This window comes from Labeo rohita, chromosome 8, assembly GCF_022985175.1.
Source record: "Labeo rohita strain BAU-BD-2019 chromosome 8, IGBB_LRoh.1.0, whole genome shotgun sequence".
NCBI classification, from domain to species: domain Eukaryota; kingdom Metazoa; phylum Chordata; class Actinopteri; order Cypriniformes; family Cyprinidae; genus Labeo; species Labeo rohita.
Window position 1 is genome coordinate 23,818,511 of NC_066876.1, and position 22,478 is coordinate 23,840,988.

At 36.9% G+C, this 22,478-nt stretch overlaps 2 protein-coding genes across 2 annotated transcripts in view; one reads left to right on the plus strand and one right to left on the minus strand.

The window, feature by feature from the left end:
- Positions 1–976: 976 nt before the first annotated feature.
- Positions 977–4,706, minus strand: LOC127170320 (macrophage-expressed gene 1 protein-like). The gene is made up of 2 exons (XM_051118199.1): positions 4,281–4,706; positions 977–2,929 (listed from the first exon to the last, which is right to left on the minus strand). Exons 1-2 carry the CDS (start codon positions 4,695–4,697, stop codon positions 1,229–1,231), a joined length of 2,118 nt encoding a protein of 705 aa, XP_050974156.1. The 5' UTR covers positions 4,698–4,706; the 3' UTR covers positions 977–1,228.
- Positions 4,707–11,115: 6,409 nt separating this feature from the next.
- Positions 11,116–22,478, plus strand: part of rgl1 (ral guanine nucleotide dissociation stimulator-like 1) — a 33,854-nt gene continuing 22,491 nt past the window's right edge. Inside the window, exon 1 of the mRNA XM_051118195.1 lies at positions 11,116–11,558. Within this exon, the coding sequence (XP_050974152.1) occupies positions 11,424–11,558 (135 nt within the window). The 5' untranslated portion in view covers positions 11,116–11,423. The remainder of the gene's footprint in view (positions 11,559–22,478) is intronic.

Below are 22,478 nucleotides of genomic sequence, written 5' to 3' on the forward strand. Positions count from 1 at the left end.
TATATGCTGTGGGCAGGTAGCCCCGCCCACGTTGTCATGTGCCATTGGCTTTTCAGGCGTGAATATAGGTGTCTTCAGCAGGCGCCGCAAGAGCGCGATATCCCATAGTCATGTACTGTTCCTCGTTTCCCTCCTCCAGGGAACAGCTGTTATATGCATAACTCAACGTTATCTGGCCACTAGAGATCATTCAGCATTCAGGTGGGAAGACAAAGCATTTTGCACATACACAAACCAAACAGGCTGGTTCTTGTGAAATATTCACAATGTCCCATTATACTGTACACCTGGTGGTTTAAGACTAATGTTTTATTATGAGAGCAATGAAAGACATACTTTTTCTTTTATATGTATTTGTTATCACGATTTGCCATCAAGACCGCATTATTCAGTAGATCTTTCAAACATTACACCTGTGAAACAAAACATCTATATATTATGAAAATTATTTAATATAAAATGACATACATTCTGACTAATATATAAGTAAATATATTGTCACGTATTTTTTAAATATATGAAACATTACTTATGTTTATTTAATTGGAATATATTACCACAATAAATTATTATGGAATATTTTTTCCATAAATAATTATTCCATAAATAACTAAGTTATAAAATATTTAATATATTAATTGTTAATATATAATAAAATTGATTTTCTTTGTGTAAATCTAGGCCTGAATACAGATAGCTTTTTTTAGCAGCTTGTTTGTTTTTAACCCGTCTTATAACTGTAATACTAAATATAATTCATATGAAAATAATATCATCCCAGTGCATTTACAGAATAGCTATTAAAAAACAACAGTTTAACTGGCCACTTTAACACAGAAATAGGTAATTTTATTGAGTCTGAAAATAACAATAAAAAAAGGCTCATATAGATAGTGTAACATGATAGTGTAATAGTCCTGACTCACATGACATAAAAAAAAAAGACCACTCTTGAAACCAGTTTCAAAAATGAAAACACAAGCACAAAGTGAACTCCTATTATTACACATTGGCCTATATTCTCATTAAAACACAGGTTTTGGAATAATATTTAACAATATAATAATTCACACAAGCTGTGAAACAGTTTTAAATAGCACCCCTGTACCCAGCACCACATAAATATATTCCCTATCACCAAATGCTAATCATTGTGAAATGTGATTACAAAGCTGATCAAGATTGAACTTTTAAAATAATTAACAAATCTTAATGTACTCTGACATAACTAAGGCAACAGAGGTTGAGTGGGGTTTTCATTTGCACTCTGTTGCTCTCTCTGACTTTCTGCACCGCTTTGGCCGTCACAGTGAATCTCTTCATACCCCCTTCTTGACCTGAAGTGAGAAAATTTCCTTCTCTGTTTCACTAAGATGACAATTCCTGCCACCACAACTGCGATAAAAGTAATTACACCACAGGCAACACCAGCCTTTTCACCTCCTGACATCTGGATAGATGACGCATCAAACATTCGAACCATTTGATTAAATTCACCAGGCTTTGCTAGTCTCCATTTTTTTGTTTCTCCAACCCTCAGCCAGGCCCGATCACCTTCTGTCATCACAGCTACAGTGTTTGTCACCATCATGTTGACCAGAGGTGGTCTTGTGAATGGTGGGAGGTGAATAGGTTTTAACTGGCCACCAGTAAACTCACCTGATTTGACACAATACAGTACTTGACAACCATCTATAATAGCAGCAAGGTGTTGGCTGTACTCAGGTGGACAACGGTACTGGTAACTTGCAAGATGGTTGCCATATTGGCAGCTGAAAAAACCCCCAAAAGCCACAGAAGATGTAGTTCCTGCCTCATAGTCATTGCTCAGACAAATTCTCATATCATTAGTCAAAAATATTTGTGCAAAGTAATTTGGAGGACAGTCATGAGATTTGGTCTGTGGGTTCTGCAAAGATGGTCCAAATAGACCTCCAAAGAGGTAACCAGAATATTCATGGACTTTCTGATTTGTCGAACACCAGTAAGTGTCCACTTTTGCACGACGGACATAGTAAGCATTAACACATACATTTTCCTTACATCTCAAAATTAACCAGCATGAATGATCTTCCTCATGGCACTCATACTGATTGTAACCCTGCTCTACTTTCTCCGAGTGTATCAGAGAAGCCGTGTACAGTTGACGACACGTATAGTCACCAGTGTCAGGATTTTTTTGCTCAAATTTATCACAGAGGATATTTCCATCTGGCGACAATGGAGTGCATTTTTGGTAAAGTCCACCAAAGGTCAGATTGGTGACTGGACCCTTGCAGGATGAATCATTAACATTGGCCTGAAAATTAAAATTTGGGGAATTTGGATCTACACATCCTGGAATGGTGTTTATGTTGTAGTAACGCGCTGCAGCCTGTTGGACTGAAAAGGCAAGTTTATGTAAAGTGGGAATTGGCAGATCAGGAAATGTTGATGGATTGAGAAAATAGTGCAGTGGCAGACCAGAACGGTCAATAGCCACCAGATTATTTTGTGTGCTCTCTTGCCACTTCTGCAGAGTGATTCCTTGATAGAATAAAGCCCCACCGTGGCTCTTAACTAAAGAATATGTAGTGTTTTGCTGGTAATTGAAGGTTTCAGAGGTTTGCTTGGAATCCTTGCTTCCATAGTTAAAGTTAACCTTGTTTAAAAATTCAACACCTGCTGATTCAGAGACAGAATATGTGTCTGAGTGACTGTCAGCGACATAAGACTTTTTTAAATAGTCCTCTTGCACCAAAATGGCACCAGCATCAACGCTTGTGATGACGTGGGTACCATAATCAAGAATGAGTTTCTCTGATAGATAAGTTGCTTGACGTGTTTGGTTGTTTTCAATAGCATCTGCGATTTTCCCAATCTGCTGAGCAAAGCGGGAGTCCAGAGTAAAGTCAGGATATGCATTCACTGTGTACAGATGGTTGCGCACCTGAAAAATAGAAATAATAAAAAAATAAAAGGCTATAATGACATTTTAAAGCAAAAGATCCAAACAAAGTCATAAAAACTGAAAAAAAAAAAAAAAAACACTGGCAAGAGTGTAAATATTTAATACTGTGTTCATGTCAACCATTGTGGCAATTTCTGTGATCATCACCTAAACGCTGTTCCTATGTTGTACAGTGAGAGAGGTTCAAAGACGGTAGTTGTTATGGTCTTGCCAAAGATAACCTAGGATAACTTTCTGACAGTGTTTTACCTTTTTTGTTAAAGGTGTTTCATCTTCTTTGCATGTTCACTTTGCAAAGACTGGGTCAGTACTTCTGCAGCGATTTAGGATGATTTTGAAATAATTTTTGAAAGAGAAAGAGTTTTTCAACATAACTGTCTTGAACCAGAATACACAGAGTTCAGGCAGAGAAAGACAAGACGAGCATTTGAGATTAAAAAGTATTTTTTAAATTGTATTTTTTAATGAAAATAACCGATCGTTTCGCTAGATAAGACCCTTCTTCCTTGGCTGAAATCGTTTACAGCCGCATTTGGGATCATTTGAAGTGAATCAAAAAAGTTCATCAAAGTTGTCCTAAGACAAGAACGGGTATTGTTTTGGTTTTAGGACAACTTTGATGAAAGCTTTTGATCCACTTCAAATGTTGACTACTGTATATCCATACGATCTGCCTTCTTTGCTGCGGACTTATGACTCGACACTTCTTTCTTCTACTTCTTATCTTGATATATGGAATTTACATTAAATTGTTTGTTTTGTTTTGTTTTTTACAACCAGAGGCTGTGCAATGTTGTGGCATCTTGAAAACTCATTGGTTTTTATTGTGAGTGATAGCATATTCAGTGTTACAAAATGGCGGATGCATCGACGTGTTTGGAGCTAATGAATGTGGCATCTACCTCTATCTACCAGCAGGGAATGGCAATATGACCGCTTGAATACAGTGGAGGAGAACAGTTTTTATTTGTTTCATTTCACTCCTTAATATGAGGTATGTTACACCTAGGAACATTATCTTCCCAATTGCTGTTCACAGGAACTTTTATTTTTTTATTTTTTATTTTTTGCAGAACAATAGCATTTAGTGAATTTACTTAAAAAAAACATATCAATACATAAATCTTTGGTTTTACCTTTGTATTGGGTAGTAACCACTTTGCATTATGCCTAACAATGCCCTTCAGCCTTATTCATGATACGACTTATTCACAACACAGCACAGCCTTTTTTACCTTATTGCCTACATATAAATGTTGTTGAAAAATGTATATATATATATATATATATATATATTGCACTGGTTTCATTTTTCTATTGTTTGACTTACCTGAACTCGTGTTGTTACAGAATTTTCTCTCACTTGGTGCGTTTTGATGCGCTTATTTTCTTCAGAGAATTTTCCATTTAGAACAGAAGGAAAGGAAATGTCTGCATTGATTGATCCTGATGTGGAGCTTTTCTGTTCCAGCCATGACATGATGGTCTCAGAGTAAGTTTCCACTCCACTAGTTTTCCGTGGAATCACAAAGACTTCATCTGGGATGAGATAAAGTCCATCTTCTGTAGTCTGGCACTGGGAATAGCTCAGGTTCATCACCCGTCCCATGTCTATGTTTCGCAGGTTATCCCAGCCTCCACCTGGGAGCACCTCTAGTGCTGTTAAAGTTGAATTTACACGACAGTCACGAAGGCCATTACTGGGTCGTATGAGCGCATAAGACTTAAAGATAATGGCGAAGAGCATCAGAAAAATATAAAAATACTCCATTTTTAGTCATGGGGCACTGACTTTCTCTCCTCCCGATGTTCTGTCTTATACACAGGAGGTGTGGCCTTGTTTTTTTTTTTGTTTTTTTCATAAACTATTCAAGCCACAGCATGATTGTAAAAGTTTAGTAAGAAATAACCCACATAAAAACAGTCTGAACTTCATTTTAGAAATGTGATGTTTTAGGTAGGCTACACAACTCCCAGATAACAAGCAACCACTGAAACAATGTTAAGTCAGTGTTGACGTGTGAAAGCTAATTGTAGTGAAGTACCATGACAAAGTGATATTGTTTCAGTGGTTCAGTTTAATAACATTTTAATGAATATATTTAATTAGTCACTAACAATACAAATAAAAAAAATAGGGTAGGTGCATCACTGTTTGAAATACTGCCAGTAAAGGCGTAGGCATATTTCAGGTAGTTTAAGAAATAAGATATCAAGATTTTTCTTTCATGGCAAAAATCATTAGGATATTAAGTGAAGATCATGTTCCATGAACATATTTTGTAAATTTCCTACCGTAAATATATCAGAACGTATTTTTTGATTAGTAATATGCATTGCTAAGAACTTCATTTGGACAACTTTAAAGGCAATTTTCTCAATATTTTTATTTATTTATTTAGTTTTTGCACCCTCAGATTCTGGATTTTCAAATAGTTGTACATCAACCAAATATTGTCCTATCCAAACAAACAGCTTATTTATTCAGATTTCAGATGATGTATAAATAAGAAAAAAAGACCCTTTGACTGGTTTTGTGGTCCAGGGTCACAAATAAAAATAAAAATAAGTAAAAATAGGGATGTAAGGGATAGAGTTTTTGTTTTATGGCTGAAAAAGTAAAAAGGACAAGAAGCACAACTGTTTCAGGTAAAGACCAAACAATACCAAGTACATTCAAACTGCATACATCTTTTGGGTGGTGTTTGGTTTGTAGCAGATTACATACATTTAGCTAGAGTAGGTGTTCTCGATTCCAACAAGCCCAAACACAACAACATATGCAGATCTTTAGATAAACCTTGTATAGAGTGACATGACATTAAATGCAGTGTCGCCAACTCTTGCAAGACAAATAGCCATCTATAAACCATCTATCTACTGTTAGTATTTGTCACGGAAAGATTCCGGGAGAACAAAATAGATCCAAGTGCAGTTTTAAAGTAATCCAAGGCAAAAAGTAATCCAAGGACAGGGTGACAGAAACACAACGTAACAGGTACAATACTGCAGCAACAAAAGACAAAGTGAGCATGGAATAAACAGAGGGTATGCATTGACGTCCCTTTCCCGCCGGGACACGTCCCCTCAGCCCGACTGAGTGGCAAAAGAGCCTTCAGCATGAATGAATTTAATAGGGAAGATGCGAAAACGTGAGTAAAACAAACGATAATCAGTTTAAACTAAAGGTTGCTGAACTTGATATAATGTTCCTAACAACTTAACAAATATCCAGTGGTCAGTGCATATTTATGCATATTGATATTGATTTTGATGTCGGGGAATAAAAATAAAGCAAATTTGCCTGTGAACTCATTTTGTAAATACAAAATAGGTTGGTCTAAACCCCGGTGATCACTTATATCAATGTTATATATCAGCAACCTTTAGTTTAAACTGATTATCGTTTGTTTTACCTGCGTTTTCGCATCTTCCCTAATAAAACTTTTTTGCCACTCAGTCCGGCTGAGGGGGCGTGTCCCGGCGGGAAAGTGACATCAATGCATACCCTCTAGTGATGAACTAATAAGTCAATGACCTACAGCTGATGATAATCAGTACGGGCAAAGGACTGTGGGAAATTGAGTTCATAGCATGTACAGTGGAAGTGGAGAGTGCCATCATGTGGACAGTCTAGGGCACAACAACTAAACACTGTGACAGTATACTCTTTATTATTATAGACTGTAAAGATTAATACATTCCAAAATATTTTGAAAATAAGTTGGGTTTACCTTACAAAAGAAGGTCAGCCCTCTCCTCCACTGCACTCTCCATAATTTCACCTGTTTCTTCTCTGTCTCTGTACATATATGTTGGTGGCATTGTTTGTGAAAATATGTCTATTTACATTTACTAACTCATTGCTTGTATTACAATATCACACGCCTGCATGTTGAACACGATTTTAACATGCAGGCGAGTCACTTGAGGAGAGTCGAGTCAAGTCAAGTCACCTTTATTTATATAGCACTTTTAACAATACAGATTGTGTCAAAGCAGCTTTACAGTATTAAATACGAAAACACTCTGTCAAAATAGAAAGTTTTGTCAAGATAGAAAACTTGGCACCAAGCTATTTTGAAGGGGGCCATTGGGTTTGCTATAAACCCAGGACCCCATGTGTTTTTAATCCAGTCCTGAGCAGCACAACTACAAATCCAACTTATTTCATAATCACAGATTCTCCTTTCTCCCCTGCCTATGTAATACCATGTTTATTTAGGGCTAAGTATGGCTGTCAATGACATTTAAAAAGGATCACTTCTCTCCTGGGGTTTGTTCTTGCATCTGGCAACATTGCGAATCTTTTTGGGCAGTTGCTGTGAATTGTATGCAACTTCTTTAATGTCCACTAGATGGTAGATGACAACAGGAATTTGAACTCTGTCACTTTGTTTTTGTAGCATGTCTTGATCTTAAGATTCTTTTTTTTTTTCTAAAGAACTTTGCAAGAAAGCAATATTTTGTTTAAAGCCATATTATTATACATTAAAAGTCTCTTTTTAGGGTATCTGACACACACCTAATTGGAATTTCTTACAGTTATGTACTCATGGTGAACTTTATCCTCAGACAGTTAAATCCTGAATTATGAGAGAGTTATATGCAGAGTATGTTCCACCTGGATGCTCTCATCAGCACTTTTTGTTGAAAAAAAAAAAATCAACAGCTATACAAAAAAAACACGATTTACAAAGTGTTTGTATTTGTTTTATATGCAGTAAACATGATGTTGCTCTGCTGATATGTGAATAGTGCTTCATACTTAACATAGTCTTTGTGTTCATGTGTTACCAGCTGTGGTATGAAATAAGGAATATAATTTGGGTGATATCACTTGTTTAAGTGTGCGTCTGAGTATACATGTAAAAGCCGAAAGGTTGTGCCAGCTGTGTAAACTTCAGCAGACCGCACTCAGGCTATGTCAGCAAACTGTAGAGATCAAAATGTACGAGCGGAGGGAATCTGCGAAGGGAAGCAGAGACATTTCAAAACAGTTCAGATGTGTGTTGAGCTCTGCCATGGGGGCAGAAGAAGCTGGAATGAACAACAGAGAAAGGAAACGAGGAGAGAGAGGGGGATTCAAGGGGAGGGGTTTAGAGGGGGGATTGAGGTCCCTCATTCTGTGCTTCACAATAAAATCCTCTTAAATATTTAACAATAGATGAGGGGCCTGAGGATATGAAAGAGAAAATCAATGGCATTCTCATTTAATTGGCTGATTTATTCTCTAATCTTCACTTTTGAATGTGAGCATGTGTGAGAGAGCGTATATTAAGCTTGGGGCACAAATACCCACAGTCAAAACATCTCATTTTGGGGTGCAAAATGTTAAGGGTTGCTTACAATGCTTCTGTGGAAGAAGCCAATGCATTGGAATAAATGTTTAAAACATTTTCAAAAGTACAGAGTTAAGACTTACATGTGTTAACATGAGACAAGTGTAATAAAATCTAGGAATGCACAATATATTACCATATCAGTTAGCGGATGAGAGATTTAGAGTTTGTTTTATGTGTCTGCGTAAGTCGAGACTGGATTTTTAATTGCCACGCTTATTTCCCTTGTTTTTACATCTAGATTACCTTTGCCGTCATCTGACGTTGACTGAAGTTTGCTCACTTAAAGTTCTTCTTTAAAAACATTGAGCTACACTGATAAATGTAATCTTTGACAAATCTAAAAATGAATGTCCATTTTCATATTGCAAAATTTTTATAGTATTTAAAATTATGAACCAATGAGCATTATTTTTTATAAATTATTAGTATTTTATCATATTATTAGCATTGGACTGAATTTTAGTTCATTTAGTTTATCTGCCTGGAGCAGTAGTCTGACCACTACCAGAATTTTACATTTCACAATTTTGTACTGGAAAACTAATTTTGACTGCTATCATACACAGGCAACACATTTTATATAATAATATACAAACTGTAAAGGAGACCTATATTATGCCCCTTTTTACAATATGTAATATAGGTCTCAGATGTCCCCAGAATGTGTCTGTGAAGTTCCAGCTCAAAACATTTCACAGATCATTTATTATATCATTTTGAAAATGCCTATTTTGAGTGGAAACAAAAACACGCTCTTATCGTGTATGTCTCTTTAAATGCAAATGATGCTGCTGTTCCCTGCCTCCTTTTCCACAATAGGGCTGTGCCTTTACAGCTCATACCTCAGATACTCTGCTAAACAACATCTGTTTGGTTTTGATTGCCATGTCTTTTGCACTAAAATCATTCATTTTAAAGCTATATTAATTTAAACTTCTGATATATGGTTTTTAGAGCACATCTGAAGTGAACACACAGAAAGTGGCTGTCACATGGCATGTGAGTACTAAACTAAATTCTCTTTCATGTCTTATTGCTAACATGCAGATTAAGGGACGGTAATATTATAATAAGATCCCCTTTTTAAATCACGGGGGGGGAGCAAAATCAGATGTGCTCATTTTTTAACAAGCTTGCAGAAAAAGGCTTACCAAAACAAAGTTACTGGGTTGTCCTTTTTTTTCTTTCTTTTTTTTTTTTAAACATTTTCTAGGTTGGTAGATGCACTGAGGATGCACTGAGGACCCGATTTGACCGAATCTGAAAAAGTCCGATTTTCATGATATGTCACCTGTAAACTCTCTGGAATCTCTAAACTCTTTCTTTCCCCATCGACCTCCACTGTAATTGCATTACTTTAAACACAATTTCTTCTTTTTTTAAACAACCTAAGGCACTAGTCAAAATTATTGTCCATGGAAATGATAGCATGTCATGGAATCTTTCCATAGATTTAAAGTTATACTTTACCCAGAACCTTCCATAAAGTGAGATCACTGTGTGTGTACACACTCTGTATTCTGTGAAAAGTTCTAAACTTAGTGCTTAACCTCCTCCGGATCTTGCTGTTTTGTTATTTTATGTTACTGATTCACATTTCTGTTGAAGGCATTTTTGCAACATTCGGAAGTTAGAGCTTCTAAACTCTGTGTCTTATTAACTGTCCCAAGTACTGTATGTGTAAGCATACACGAGTGTGTATTGGTAAGCCACTAAATCACTCATGGCTGACCAGTCTTTCCACAGAACTACCACCATAAATGCTGTTTGTGTCCCACCGATATACCCTCAGCTATACCCAGCATCCTCTGCGTCTAGACTCCACATCCCATTCAAATATATATCAGCCAATAAGTATTTTTTAAATATGTTTGCTTCACCTCAGTCTTATCCTTTCTATCACATGCTTCAGGTTAAACCTTGTATTTGGTCCTGGTAACAAAGGCCACACTGCTGAATTATTGGTTAACAGGAAAGTTTCATTACTAACAGCTACTGCCTAACTGAGAGGACAGATGATGACTCTATCAGGTCCTCTTTCAATTCTTAGACCCCCTAGAGTTTTACTGCCTGCTTGAGAAGCTTTTGAAATAAAAAAGACTTTCTGTATATACAGGATATATGTGACCCTGGACCAAAAAAACAGCCTTAAGTCGCTGGGTTTTATTTGTAGCAATAGCCAAAAATACATTGTATGGGTCACAATTATTGATTTTTCTTTCATGCCAAAAATCATTAGGAAATTAAGTAAATATCATGTTTCATGAAGATACTTTGTAAAATTCCTACTGTAAATATTTAAAGACTTAATTTTTGATTAGTAATATGCGTTAGTAAGAGCTTCATTTGGACAACTTTAAAGGTGATTTTCTCAATATTTTTTTGCACCCTCAGATTCCATATATTCAAATAGTCATATCTCGGCCAAATATTGTCCTATCCTAACAATCCATACATCGATGGAAAGCCTGTATTCAGCTTTCAGGTGATATATAAAGTTTAAAAATTAATTTTTTTTTTTTTTTTTTAAATAGACCCTTATGACTGGTTTTGTGGTCCAGGGTCACATATAACAATTTCTGTTTATAGTTTAAAAGATAATATGCAAAAGAAATAGAATTGTGCTAAAATATCACTCTTTTGTTTAAACCTCCTCTCAGTTTCCCTCCTTCAACATAGAACCCCATTTAACCCCCCTTTTCTTTCTTTTCCTGTCTTTCTCTCCTTCTTTCTACACACTCTTGGTATTAGTGCAGGGGCAGGGCTTATCACTCACCCCTCCTTCACTTCAGTGAGAGGGAGAAAAAAAACAATAGACTTTAATCACTCATGTGGCCAGAGCAGAGAAGCTGCCAGCCTCTTCTCGAATCAGACTGAGGTCGAGAGAGAGAGTGAGAGAGAGATAGAGACTGTTTGAATGTGTCTGGAAACAGCAATTGTGGACTTCAAAACACAGATTTGTCAGACTGTTTCCACTTCACACGAACGGACAAAAGGGCACGCTCTGGAAAACCGCAAGTGAAAATGCCCTCCTGAGACAGACAGATACGTAAACACACAGGCCTGCTATCACAGGAGCATCGGGTCTCTACAACCCTGAGCATGTGTGGGCAACCTGTACCGGCATCATGATTTCACACTATCCGCTGGCATCGCTGCTCCCCTGGCCGCCTGTCCCACACTTTCTGGACCTAGATGGAGAGGGAGGGGTGGCCCTGCAGAGGTACCAACCACGGTCGCCAGAGAGCAGCCCTCGTTGCTGGGTAGGTCACTTACATTTGTATGGAAGACTGCTGTGATGTGTTTCATTGTAGCTGGTGTTCATGCAGTGGTTTGCCTTCAGCATGTGAATGCAGTTATGCTCTGTTGTTTGGGGTTTTTCAGAGATGTAAGGTGATGAGAACAGGAATGCACAGTTTAAATGAACTGTAAATTGATTCGGATTAAAATTGTGTTGGTTTTTAGTATGCATGAAGTTGTAAGCGTGCATAAGGAATGGAATGTACTCAAGCAGAAGTTTGAAACTTCCATTTCACATTGCAATAGTTATACCTAGACTTAGTGTTGGAAGTTAATGCAATGCAGAAATTGGCCAAGAAATGCACCTAAACTACCCTATTAAATAACAGTACTAAACAAATGGGTCTGTGCAACAACTAACATATTTAAATCATTAAATCATTAACTTAAATAATTCTGACTAATTACACAATGTGTAAAACTTGTCATACGGACAATCATTCAGTAACCAGTCTGGTTTAAGTAGCCTATACAAACCGTACACTACATCATAGTACAGCTAGTTGGTTTGTTTAATTCACTAAAAATGATTTATAATGGTCATTTTTTTTCGGGAGTCACATTACGCTGGTGGCATTTTATGTTTTTGATTCTAAAAAGTACTGATTTATGAGAGTTGTTCAGTCGGGAATCGAACTGCTCCAGTCGCGCTGTAAGGATTTGGTTCACTAAAAAGAACCGACTCATAAGAATCGTTCATTGGAAATGGATTGCTTGTTGCGCGGTATGGATTTGGTTCACTTGAAATGGCTCATAAGAGTCATTCTGCTTTCTAAAGACTAGACATGATACATGAGATGTATTATTTTATTCTACTGGCGGTCTTAGTTTTATGTTTTTTTTTTTCAGATTGTATACTAACGGTTAAAAAGCATACTGTTAGCATTTTAAGCCTATATGCATATTTCTATATTTTTATATGTATTTTTCTATATATTATCTATCTATCTATCTATCTATCTATTAGTAAATTGTAGTCTGTATGTGTTTGTTTCATGATTTATAAGAGTCATTTCGACAATCACACCACGCTGGTGGCGTTTTATGTTTTTGATTTACTAAAAAGAACTGATTTATAGAGTTGTTTTGTCGGGATTCAAACTGCACCGGTCGCACTGTAAGGATTTGGTTCACTAAAAAGAACCGACTCATAAGAATCGTTCATTGGAAATGGATTGCCACTTGTCGCGCAGTATGGATTTGGTTCACTTGAACCGACTCATAGAGTCATTCATTCGAGGGTCGGCTCTGTATAGATTCAGTAATAGTGTTCCTCGGAATAGCACATAATTTTATTTCTACGTTCTTAATGTAAACTGTAGTGAATAAAATATCCTCAGACAAACCGTCCATATTTAAAATTAAACTTTAAATCCCGATAAACGTAAGTGAGAGGAACATGTTTTGTGAATGTAAGTTTGTGTCTGTGTGTTTGTGTGTTGACCTCCTTGTTCATATCTAATGGCACTAAACCTATTTGTGTTACCCAGAATTACTTAAAGAAAAATGCCCTACATTAACACTTTTGAACGTGAGCCAATCCATTCAGGGAAGCTGAATCAGAGGTCAAAAGGAAAAACAACAATGAATGTGTTTCTCAAGAAAGCCCCAAGATTTGCTGGCCACATATTCATTGGCCAGCAGAATTTGTTAAGAGGATATGATGTGTGTGTAGGTTTCTCATTTTTGTGTGTATGTGGTGGTGGTGATAATGTTGTGTGGGGGTTTTAGAGCGGGAAAAGATCTCTCTGTCAGCACTTTTTCAACAATCACACACTGGAGCTGACCGCCGATGACTCTGTCTGTCTGACCAGCTCTGACCAGAACAGTGTGTTTCAATTCAGGAAAACAGTGTCACTGTATTATACAGAAAGAGACTCAGCATCATAACATATTCTCGCTGGAGGAGGAGCACAGATCAGGGCAGTAAGGTGGAGTCATAAATGATGGATGCTGAGTATGTGTGTGAGTGTTTGACAGCTCATGTTAAGTATGACTTCAATTTACAAAGGTATATGTGTGAACTTTTCCACTATCATCAGAATCATATATATACATTTTTTTTAGAACTGTATATAAACTAAATGTATACTTTGGCACTATTTATTTTTGTCTGTTTATGTTTGAAACATGCATGCCCTAAATTTTTGCTGGTGGTATGTAATGCTTCTGGAAAATAACACATAGTGAGATAGAGAGAGAGAGAGAAAGAGAGAGATCCATCCTTATCCAACATCCTGACTCAAGTCTCTTCCTCTCACACTGGAGAGTTTCCGAGTATTGTTTCTCTGACAGCATATTGTTCCTCTGACAGTGAGGCTATAGAGAGCTCCCTCGTCACTTCACCCTACGCTCACCCATGAAGTCCAGTCCACACACATATTCAACATAGTTCGCACACACACATGCACTCGCTCACATCCATTCAAACACATTCAATTAAATACCAAACCCTCAGATACGCGCACATACATAAAAAACCAACACAAAATGACTTTGTCTACCACAATCGTCCCACAGCCCTGAAACTCTCATTTCTCAATTATGCCATGTGGGAACCCCGGCCACCCTTCACCTCAGCCATGACATTCTCATTCCCTCTCAAGTTATGTTGGAAAAAATTCACTTCACTTCCACAACTGCTTCAAACTGGAAACCCCTTCATCTGCTCATTCAGAGACAAGAGAAGGTTGCATAACGCTTCAGCTTTCACTTTTATATCACTTAAAGCCTTTTACAGCTTTGCTGTACTCACATATCCGTAACCACTGCTTCGCTACAGTTACAAAACCTGGTTGTTAAAGTTTGATGGGGCCTTCATGGTTGTTGATTGCTTTGTTTTTGTGGCTTTAATGTTGAAGATGGTGGGCAAAGTTCAAATAAGATGGGTCAGGTCATAAATGCTGATAGAGCTGCTGATTTTCTGCCTGACGCAGCAAAGCATCAGCACAACCTTTGTAGTCAAGTGATCAAGGACTGGGGTCATTGCACTCATATATTCAGCCTATATGGCACAGTCCTGTTGCTGACATTCACTCATGCAGAAGTCAATATCGGTCAGTGCCATTGCACATTTGAGGAAGCTTTGCGCAGACCGCAAAGCGCGTGTCTTGAATTATGCTGAATATAGGAATCGCAAACTAAGCGTTCTCTGTTTCTGCATCACTTCTCTTTTTGCAATAAAATGTCTGTGTGGACGTATGTTAAAAGTGACATTGATGGTTGGTTGCTAGCCGGTGTTTCCTTGCTTGTGTTCAGTGAGTCACGCGTTGTGATGGAGAATCTGATTCAGTAATTCAGTGACAGTTTCAAAACTGTTAACAAGAAAGCACAAGACCTACTAGAGCTTACACAAGTGCTGTAGTCATGAATGAAACACTGTAAAAGAGGGGTCAGAGTTGTGGCCTTATGGTTAGTGTATATGCAGACAGATGTGGTGCTTACATAGGAGACACGTTACCTCTCCCATTTGGATCATTTCATGTCCCTTCCCTGCTGTCTCTGCCAAAAAAGTGACCAAAAATGCATAAATCAAAGCATAATGATAAGGATGGTGTACTGGTGCTGCTTAGTAGTTCTTTGTAATTTTGTTACTTATTCTACATTGCAAAATCTTCTTATTTAAAATTGTCTAAAAATATCTTGCATATATTTCAAGCAAATATGTCTACACTACCGTTCAAAAGTTTGGCGTTAAAAGAAAAAAAATCTTCAGTGCCACATGGGGTCGACCGTTTTTTTTGGCCTGGCCAATTATCAACACCAATATTAAGCTTTTTTATGGTTATCGGTATCAGTCATTTTCAAAACCGATTTGCAGATAATATCATTTTAAAATATTTAAAGAAAGTTTTTGTCAGAGCCTATGTTATTCTTATTTTTGACATTCATTTTCATTTAAGCATTTTTATGGTTATCGGTATCAGTCATTTTCAAAAAATGATTTGCTGATAAAATCATTTCAATGCATTTAAAGAAGGTTTTTGTCAGAGCCCTTGTTATTCTTAATTTTGACATTAATTTTAATTTTTACACCAACAATATCTGATTATCTGTGCCGATATTAAGCATTTTTATTGTTATCGGTATCTGTCATTTTCAAAACCGATTTGCTGATAAAATGGTTTAAATGCATTTAAAAAAGTTTTTGTCAGAGCCTTGTTATTTTTAATTTTGACATTAATATTTATTTTACACCAAAAATATCTGATTATCTTTGCCAATATTAAGCGTTTTTATGGTTATCGGTATCAGTAATTTTCAAAAACAATTTGTTGATAAAATCATTTAAAAGCGTTTAAAGAAAGTTTTATCAAGAACCCATGTTATTCTTAATTTAGACATTGATTTAAATTTTTACACCAAAAATATATAATTACCTCTGCCGATATTATGCACTTTTATGGTTATCGTATTGTGTATTTTCGAAACCAACTTGCCGATAAAATAATTTAACAGCATTTAAAGAAAGCTTTTTGTCAAAGCACTTATTATTCTTAATTTTGCCATTCATTTTCATTTTTACACCATAAATATCCAACTATCTGTGCTGATATTAAGCATTTTTATGGTTATCGGTCATTTTCAAAACCGATATGCCAATAAAATAATTTAAAAGCATTTTTAAAAAAGTTTTTGTCAGAGCCCTTGTTATTCTTGTTATTTTGACATTAATTTTAAATATTACACCAGGCATGTATATCGGTTTGAAATATCAGTTATCGACCTACTTGAAAAACGCATATAGGTTGACCCCTAATTCTAATATGTTGATTTGATGTTCAAGAAACATTTCTATGATCATGATTGAAAACAGTTGCGCTGATTAATATTTTGTTAAAACCATGATACATTTTTTTCAGTATTCTTTGATTAATAGAAAGTTCAAAAGAACATTATCTGGTGTATAAAAAGTTAAGTATTAATTTAAAAAAACATACTAACCCAAAACTTTTGAACAGTTGCATAGATAGATGGATAGGTAGATAGATAGATAGATAGATAGATAGATAAATTTCCTAATAGTGCATGCTCTTTAGATATTGTAGTAGCATTATAAATGGATGGCATTCTCCATAGATATGTCAGTCTGCGTGACTGGAGTATTGAACTTCCACGGTGGACTTTGGTTCAATGAGTGTATGATAATGGAAGTTATTAAAGCTGCTAATATGACTGGTGTCACACTCTGAAAATATGAAGCCTCAGGCTGAAGTCCAAATATGGCAAGTCACTCAACTAGGGCAGAAAATTCATACCCCACATGTATAGAGCGAGAGGTTTTACAAGGTAGACCAGTGTGTATCTGGCATAATGGAGAAAACAAGTGTGCGAGGAATGGCAAGTGTGTGTATTAGAGGTACTGTAAAGAGATTGTACTTGAGTGTGTGTGCCGGTAAACTCTTATTCTGGGAGGTCTGTGAATCATCTTACCCGTGGTAGATGACAGGTGTGGAGCCACTCAGGTCACTGCAGCAGTTACTCAAACACACACACAGTCCTCTTTAGCCTCACACAGCAAAAAAAACAACAGCTCCCTCCTCCCTCCTACAGCCCACCATTCATTCCCTCTTTCTCCCCCAGTGGCTGGCCTGATCCCTGTCATGTGGCCTGGCTTACTGCCCCCTCTGTCAGAAAAAGAAGGGATGGATGGAAGGGTTGAAATTCAAGCAGACAGGATCAGGCCCAGTGAAGAAGTTATTTAACTGTCGGAAGTTATTTATCTGATCAGCAAACACTCCTAACAGACGGATTCAGCAGAATCACAGACAGACTATCTATCTATCCAGTCATCCTTCCATCCATCCATCTGTTTATGATTATGGTGACAGATGGTTTTGCTAACATGGGGGTCCAAACCAGACTTACCACACTGGCTAATTAAAGCTTATTAGCTCCAGGTCAGAGGGGAAGATTAACAACACCTACTGACTCACCGCAAACAACTGGCCACCGTATTAGTAATCAAAGGAACCTTCCCTGTTTTTGACCAATCACTGAGAGTATTAAACCCAGATTTGAATGATTATAATAATCTTAATGCTGACTGTGTAATCAGTCTGCCACAGTTCCTGTCAGGTTCTGTTATTATGATACTCTAAACATAGGACAGACCTCTGGAAAAAGCGGATTTTGTTTTTTTTTTCATTTCAGGGATCTTTGATTTCTAGCTGAGTATGGTTCTGTATGCACAACATGTTGTGTTGTATTTTTTTATTGGTGAATTGCTACTAATTAATAACCAGATGACCCAGTTGCTTCACATAAAATCTAGAAAAACACTGAGGTAAATTTAAGGTTGATAGTGAATAACTAACAAAAGAGAGAGTGACATATTTCCTGGTTTCAGTGTAAAACACTCAAACTGCCATTTGGAGCAGATCATAACTCTTAACAATAAAACTCTTAGCCGTAAAGTTATTGTTCATTCTGTTCTGTGCTGACGTTGCAGACTTTGAGCAGAATCGTGTCACTCTGCCCTCTACTGGGCATGTACAAAGGTATTGAGGTATATAAACAGTCAAACTTTCTCTCCTTCTTTCCTTCATTCCTTCTCTCGCAGTTCTGGGAACTGTGTTTCTGTGAGAGTCCTTAATAGTTTCAGCCATTTGATGCTAACAGATGTTTTGACCACATATTTCACAATGACAGAGTTTCCACTGTGGCATATTTAGTCTGTGCTTCTGGTGGTGCTCGGTGGGAAAGATGCTGCTCTCGTCTTTGTTTTGTTTTAGTTTTCTTTCATCTGAAAACCCCAGGAGCTACTTAAGAACTTTCAGTTCTTCATTCATCTCTCTCGGTTGATTACAGTAATATATTAAGTGGTGTTGATAAGGCGGAAAAGAAAGCAGCTCACTCAGAAAAGGGGAAACCGAGAAATTAATTAAAATAGAGAAATGAACAAAAATGGTTTGTTTTGTTTATGCTAGCATACTGCATTTTATGCACTGAACACTTAATTCACAACATTCAGTTACAGTGGAGACCAAAACTAGAGAGCAATCTATAAATACTTACATTTTCTTTTCTGAAATATATCTTCATAACTCAAAATGAAGCGATATGAGCTATATAGGTATACCACTGTTCTACTAAAATGTTTTACAAAATAACCATAGAATTTAAACAAAAAACATCATTTTGTGGAAAACACAGTGTTCAAAATAGAGAACAGCAACTACTGTAGCACAGAAGTACAACTTCAACTGTACAACTAAAAATATAGCTGCAAACAGCAGTTACCGGGGTTTCTTTAAGGCATTTAAGCACATATGAAAAAAACATTACATATTATTTAGCATGTGTGTAACCACCTAAATCAATGATTTAAAAAGCATTTTTGGCAAATCAGGTCATTTGCCAGAGAAATATGATGTTTTTTTTAAACATTTATGACAGTTATAGCACCAGCTGTGGTCCGATCTCCCTAAAACTTTGTATGCTTATTTAGAATCACCTGTCGCATGTGCACACCAGGTTTTGGGAAGCTTTGAGTTTTCGTTTAGGCTTTATAGGCTTTGGGGTATATTTGGACAGGCCCCTTTTGTAAACAACCCTGTTATACTTTCCCAAAGGGTAAATTTCAATAATTCAATAATTTTAATAATTGAGAATTGCACTGCAGTGTTTTTTCCAGATTGAGCGAAAAACCTAGGACTAGTTTGCAAAAGTGTTTTTTTTTTTTTACATTTTCTCAATCATTTAACAATTGACACCAGTAGTTCTAGAGGCAAAGTCATTTGGAAAGAGGGAGTCTGTCGTATGATATGAATATTGTGCGTATATGTAAAAAAAGGGGCAATATATAGTCATTTCCGCCTTGAAAAATCGCCCCCAGTGGCCATGAGTCAATCAGGCCCACAGAGTTTTGTTACGATCGACCTCCGTTAAGCTTGTCTAATAGGTGCTCAAAGTTCATCGGCCAATGTCAGCCATGTTTTTTGAGATACACCAATGTCCTGAACGTGTGTACCGTTTTTGGTACACGACAGGACAAATGGTTGTGTAGTTATGGTAATTTTTAGATTTTTTTCCTCTTATAGCACCACCAAATGGCCAAGCTCCAGGACTTTTTTAATGTGACCTCAGTTTCAGCTCTTACATACACATTGTAAGTTTGGTAAAGATATTTAATTCCGTTCAAAAATTATAGCCATTTTAGTTAAAGGAGAAACGTTTTGGTGTCCCTTTGCCACAGAGGGTCGAAAGTTCAAATTTTTTTGTATAATTATTGATATTCACTCTCCAGAGAACCTTCCTACACTGTTTTGGTTCTGACCAGGTGAAAAACCTAGGATTAGTTTACAAAAGTAGGTTTTTTTTTTAAAAAGTGCAAAATCTGCGACTAACTATTTAGGAGTTATGAGCGATTTCGTACTTTTGATCACTGTATCGCCCTCGTCAGGCTGATTTGGGTGAGCCTTGGTGACGTTGTAGATGGTGTGAGTACTACCATCCCTCCAAGTTACAAGTCTCTACAACTTACGGTTTGGTCTGCTCGATCAGTTTTATGTGGAGATTGCTGATCCTTGGCCACTCTAACAATAAAAATAGGGTTTCAGCGGCAGCGCTATGTGCTTGAACCCCTAATTTTGGAGGGTTACACCTGCCAGAGTGCGCTTTCAGTCCAACTTCTCTTAAACATGGGTTAGACCAGTCCTTACCCTGTTCAGCACTGAACTGGCAAGCAATTCCAGCTGCAGTGTTGAACCAATTCACCATTGATTCTCAATGTAATTTCTATTTGGGAAATCAGAGATTAATATGGCTTCTCTTGCAGTGGCTGAAAGTCTCATTCCTTTGGCGTTCATCTGGACAACCTGCAGGGTCTTAGTCACTTTAAAGCGGCCCACCATTTTGCAATCTCAGTGAAAATTAGAGAAATTAGAATATCTAGTTTATTATACTGTGCTTCAGAATACAATTAATTTATGAAATATGGTTAGAAAAAAATTTGTTTCTTTATTTTTGATCAAATAAGCGGATCAAACATCAAAAACTGACTTTGCTGACTCCAAACGTTTGACTCAAACTGTTCGGTTGCGTTAGACTGTGTTGATTTCTTGTCAAGTTGATTTAAAATGAAAGCAAACAGCATATTGAAAAATATCATGCCGTGTCTGGGCAACAAGGGACCATAGATTCTTGAGAATGACTCTGTGACTCACAGATTAAAGATAATATTGAACTTTTTATCAGACAGCACTTCTGCAAATAACTTCCAGGAAGAACTTGTGTTGCCTGGCACGTCATAACACAGACAGATACACCATCATTGAAGGTTCCCTCCCAGCGCCCTCTAGCTCCATCTCTGTCTGTCTGCGTCAGCTTAGCTTATAACTCTTCTGGTGACGCTCATGCAACACAGCAGCCCAAAATCTCCCAGACATATGCAGAACGGACTAGACCCACATTTTCGTTATCCCCTCAGGTTTTTTGCGAGCGCCTTTGGCGGCGTAGACATGATAGCTGGCCCGCCGGTCAGGTACAATGACGACAGGCACACAGAGTTGGGAGGCTGCAGGCAGGAAGTGGGAGATTTCCTGGAATGTGTGTTTTTCCCCCCACAGTGGTGCAATAACAGCACTCTCGTTACTCATGTCGATGTGCTCCATAGCTTCACAGGCCCTGTGCGTATGTGTGTTTACGTGTATTTGTGTGTGTGTGAGTCCACCGCAGGAGGAGAGACTGACTGGAGACTGCGATTGTACTCTAGGGAGGTTTAGATTCAGTATGTCTCTATTGGTGTCAACAGGACAGATATCCTCAGCCTCTCTAGGGGTCTAAACACGCTCCCTAAGATTCCCACTAAGCCTGTTTCCTAAGCCCACCCCCAATGTCTCCCCACCTGAAACTAAACACCAGAAAAACACTCAACAAATTAAATACTTAGCTCTGTAGATGTCTGTAGGGATAGCACTCAAAAGTAAAATTTCTGTCATCATTTACTCACTTTCATTGTCTTAAAACTGTAGGATTTTTCTCAAAATTCTCAGAATTGCAAGATATAAACTTTATATAAAATTGTGAGTTATGAAGTCAGAATTGCAATATAAAAACTCAGAATTGCATGTTTGTATCTCGCAATGCTGACTTTTTTCTTGCATTTGCGAGTTTATATCTCGCAATTCTGATTTTTTTTCTCACAGTTGTGAATTTATATCTTGCAATTCTGACTTTTTTCTCAGAATTTTGAGATATAAACTTGCAATTGTGAGTTATAAAGTCCAGTATCTCACAATTTCAACTTAACTAGCAATTCAGATTTTTTTCTCAGAATTGAGTGATATGAACTCGAAATTGTGAGAAATAAAGTCCGAATTGTGAGATATAAACTTGTAATTCTGACTTTGTTCCTCATATTTGTTGTGACTTTTTTCCTGATTTCATATAGAAACTCGAAATTGCAAGTTATGAACTCACAATTGCTACAAATAAAGTCAGAACTGCAAGATATAAACTCACAATTCTGACTTTTTCTCAGAATTGTGTGTTTGTATCTCATAATTCTGACTTTTTTTCTTGCAATTGTGAATTTATATCTCGGTATTCTGACTTTTTATACTCAGAATTGTGAGATATAAACTTGCAGCTGTGAGTTATTTAGTCCAGTTCTAAGGGGGAAAAAATTATATTTTCTCAGAATTGTGTCTTTGTATCTCACAATTCTGACCTAACTCACAAATTATGATTTTTTTTTTCTCAGAATTACGTGATAAAAACTTGAAATTGTGAGAAATAAAGTCAGAATGGCGAGATATAAACTTGTAATTCTGACTTTTTTCTGCGACTCTTTTTGAGGTATAAAGTCAGAATTGCAAGATATAAACTCACAATTCTGACTTTTTGTGTCAGAATTGTGTTTGTATCTCGCAATTCTGAGT

Bases quoted from the DNA above. Each gene is read 5' to 3' on its own strand.
- LOC127170320 (XM_051118199.1), bottom strand. From the start codon at position 4,697: ATGCTCTTCGCCATTATCTTTAAGTCTTATGCGCTCATACGACCCAGT. The intron at 2,930-4,280 runs GTAAGTCAAACA...TCTATTTTTCAG, and splicing joins CTGTAACAACACGAGTTCAG to GTGCGCAACCATCTGTACAC.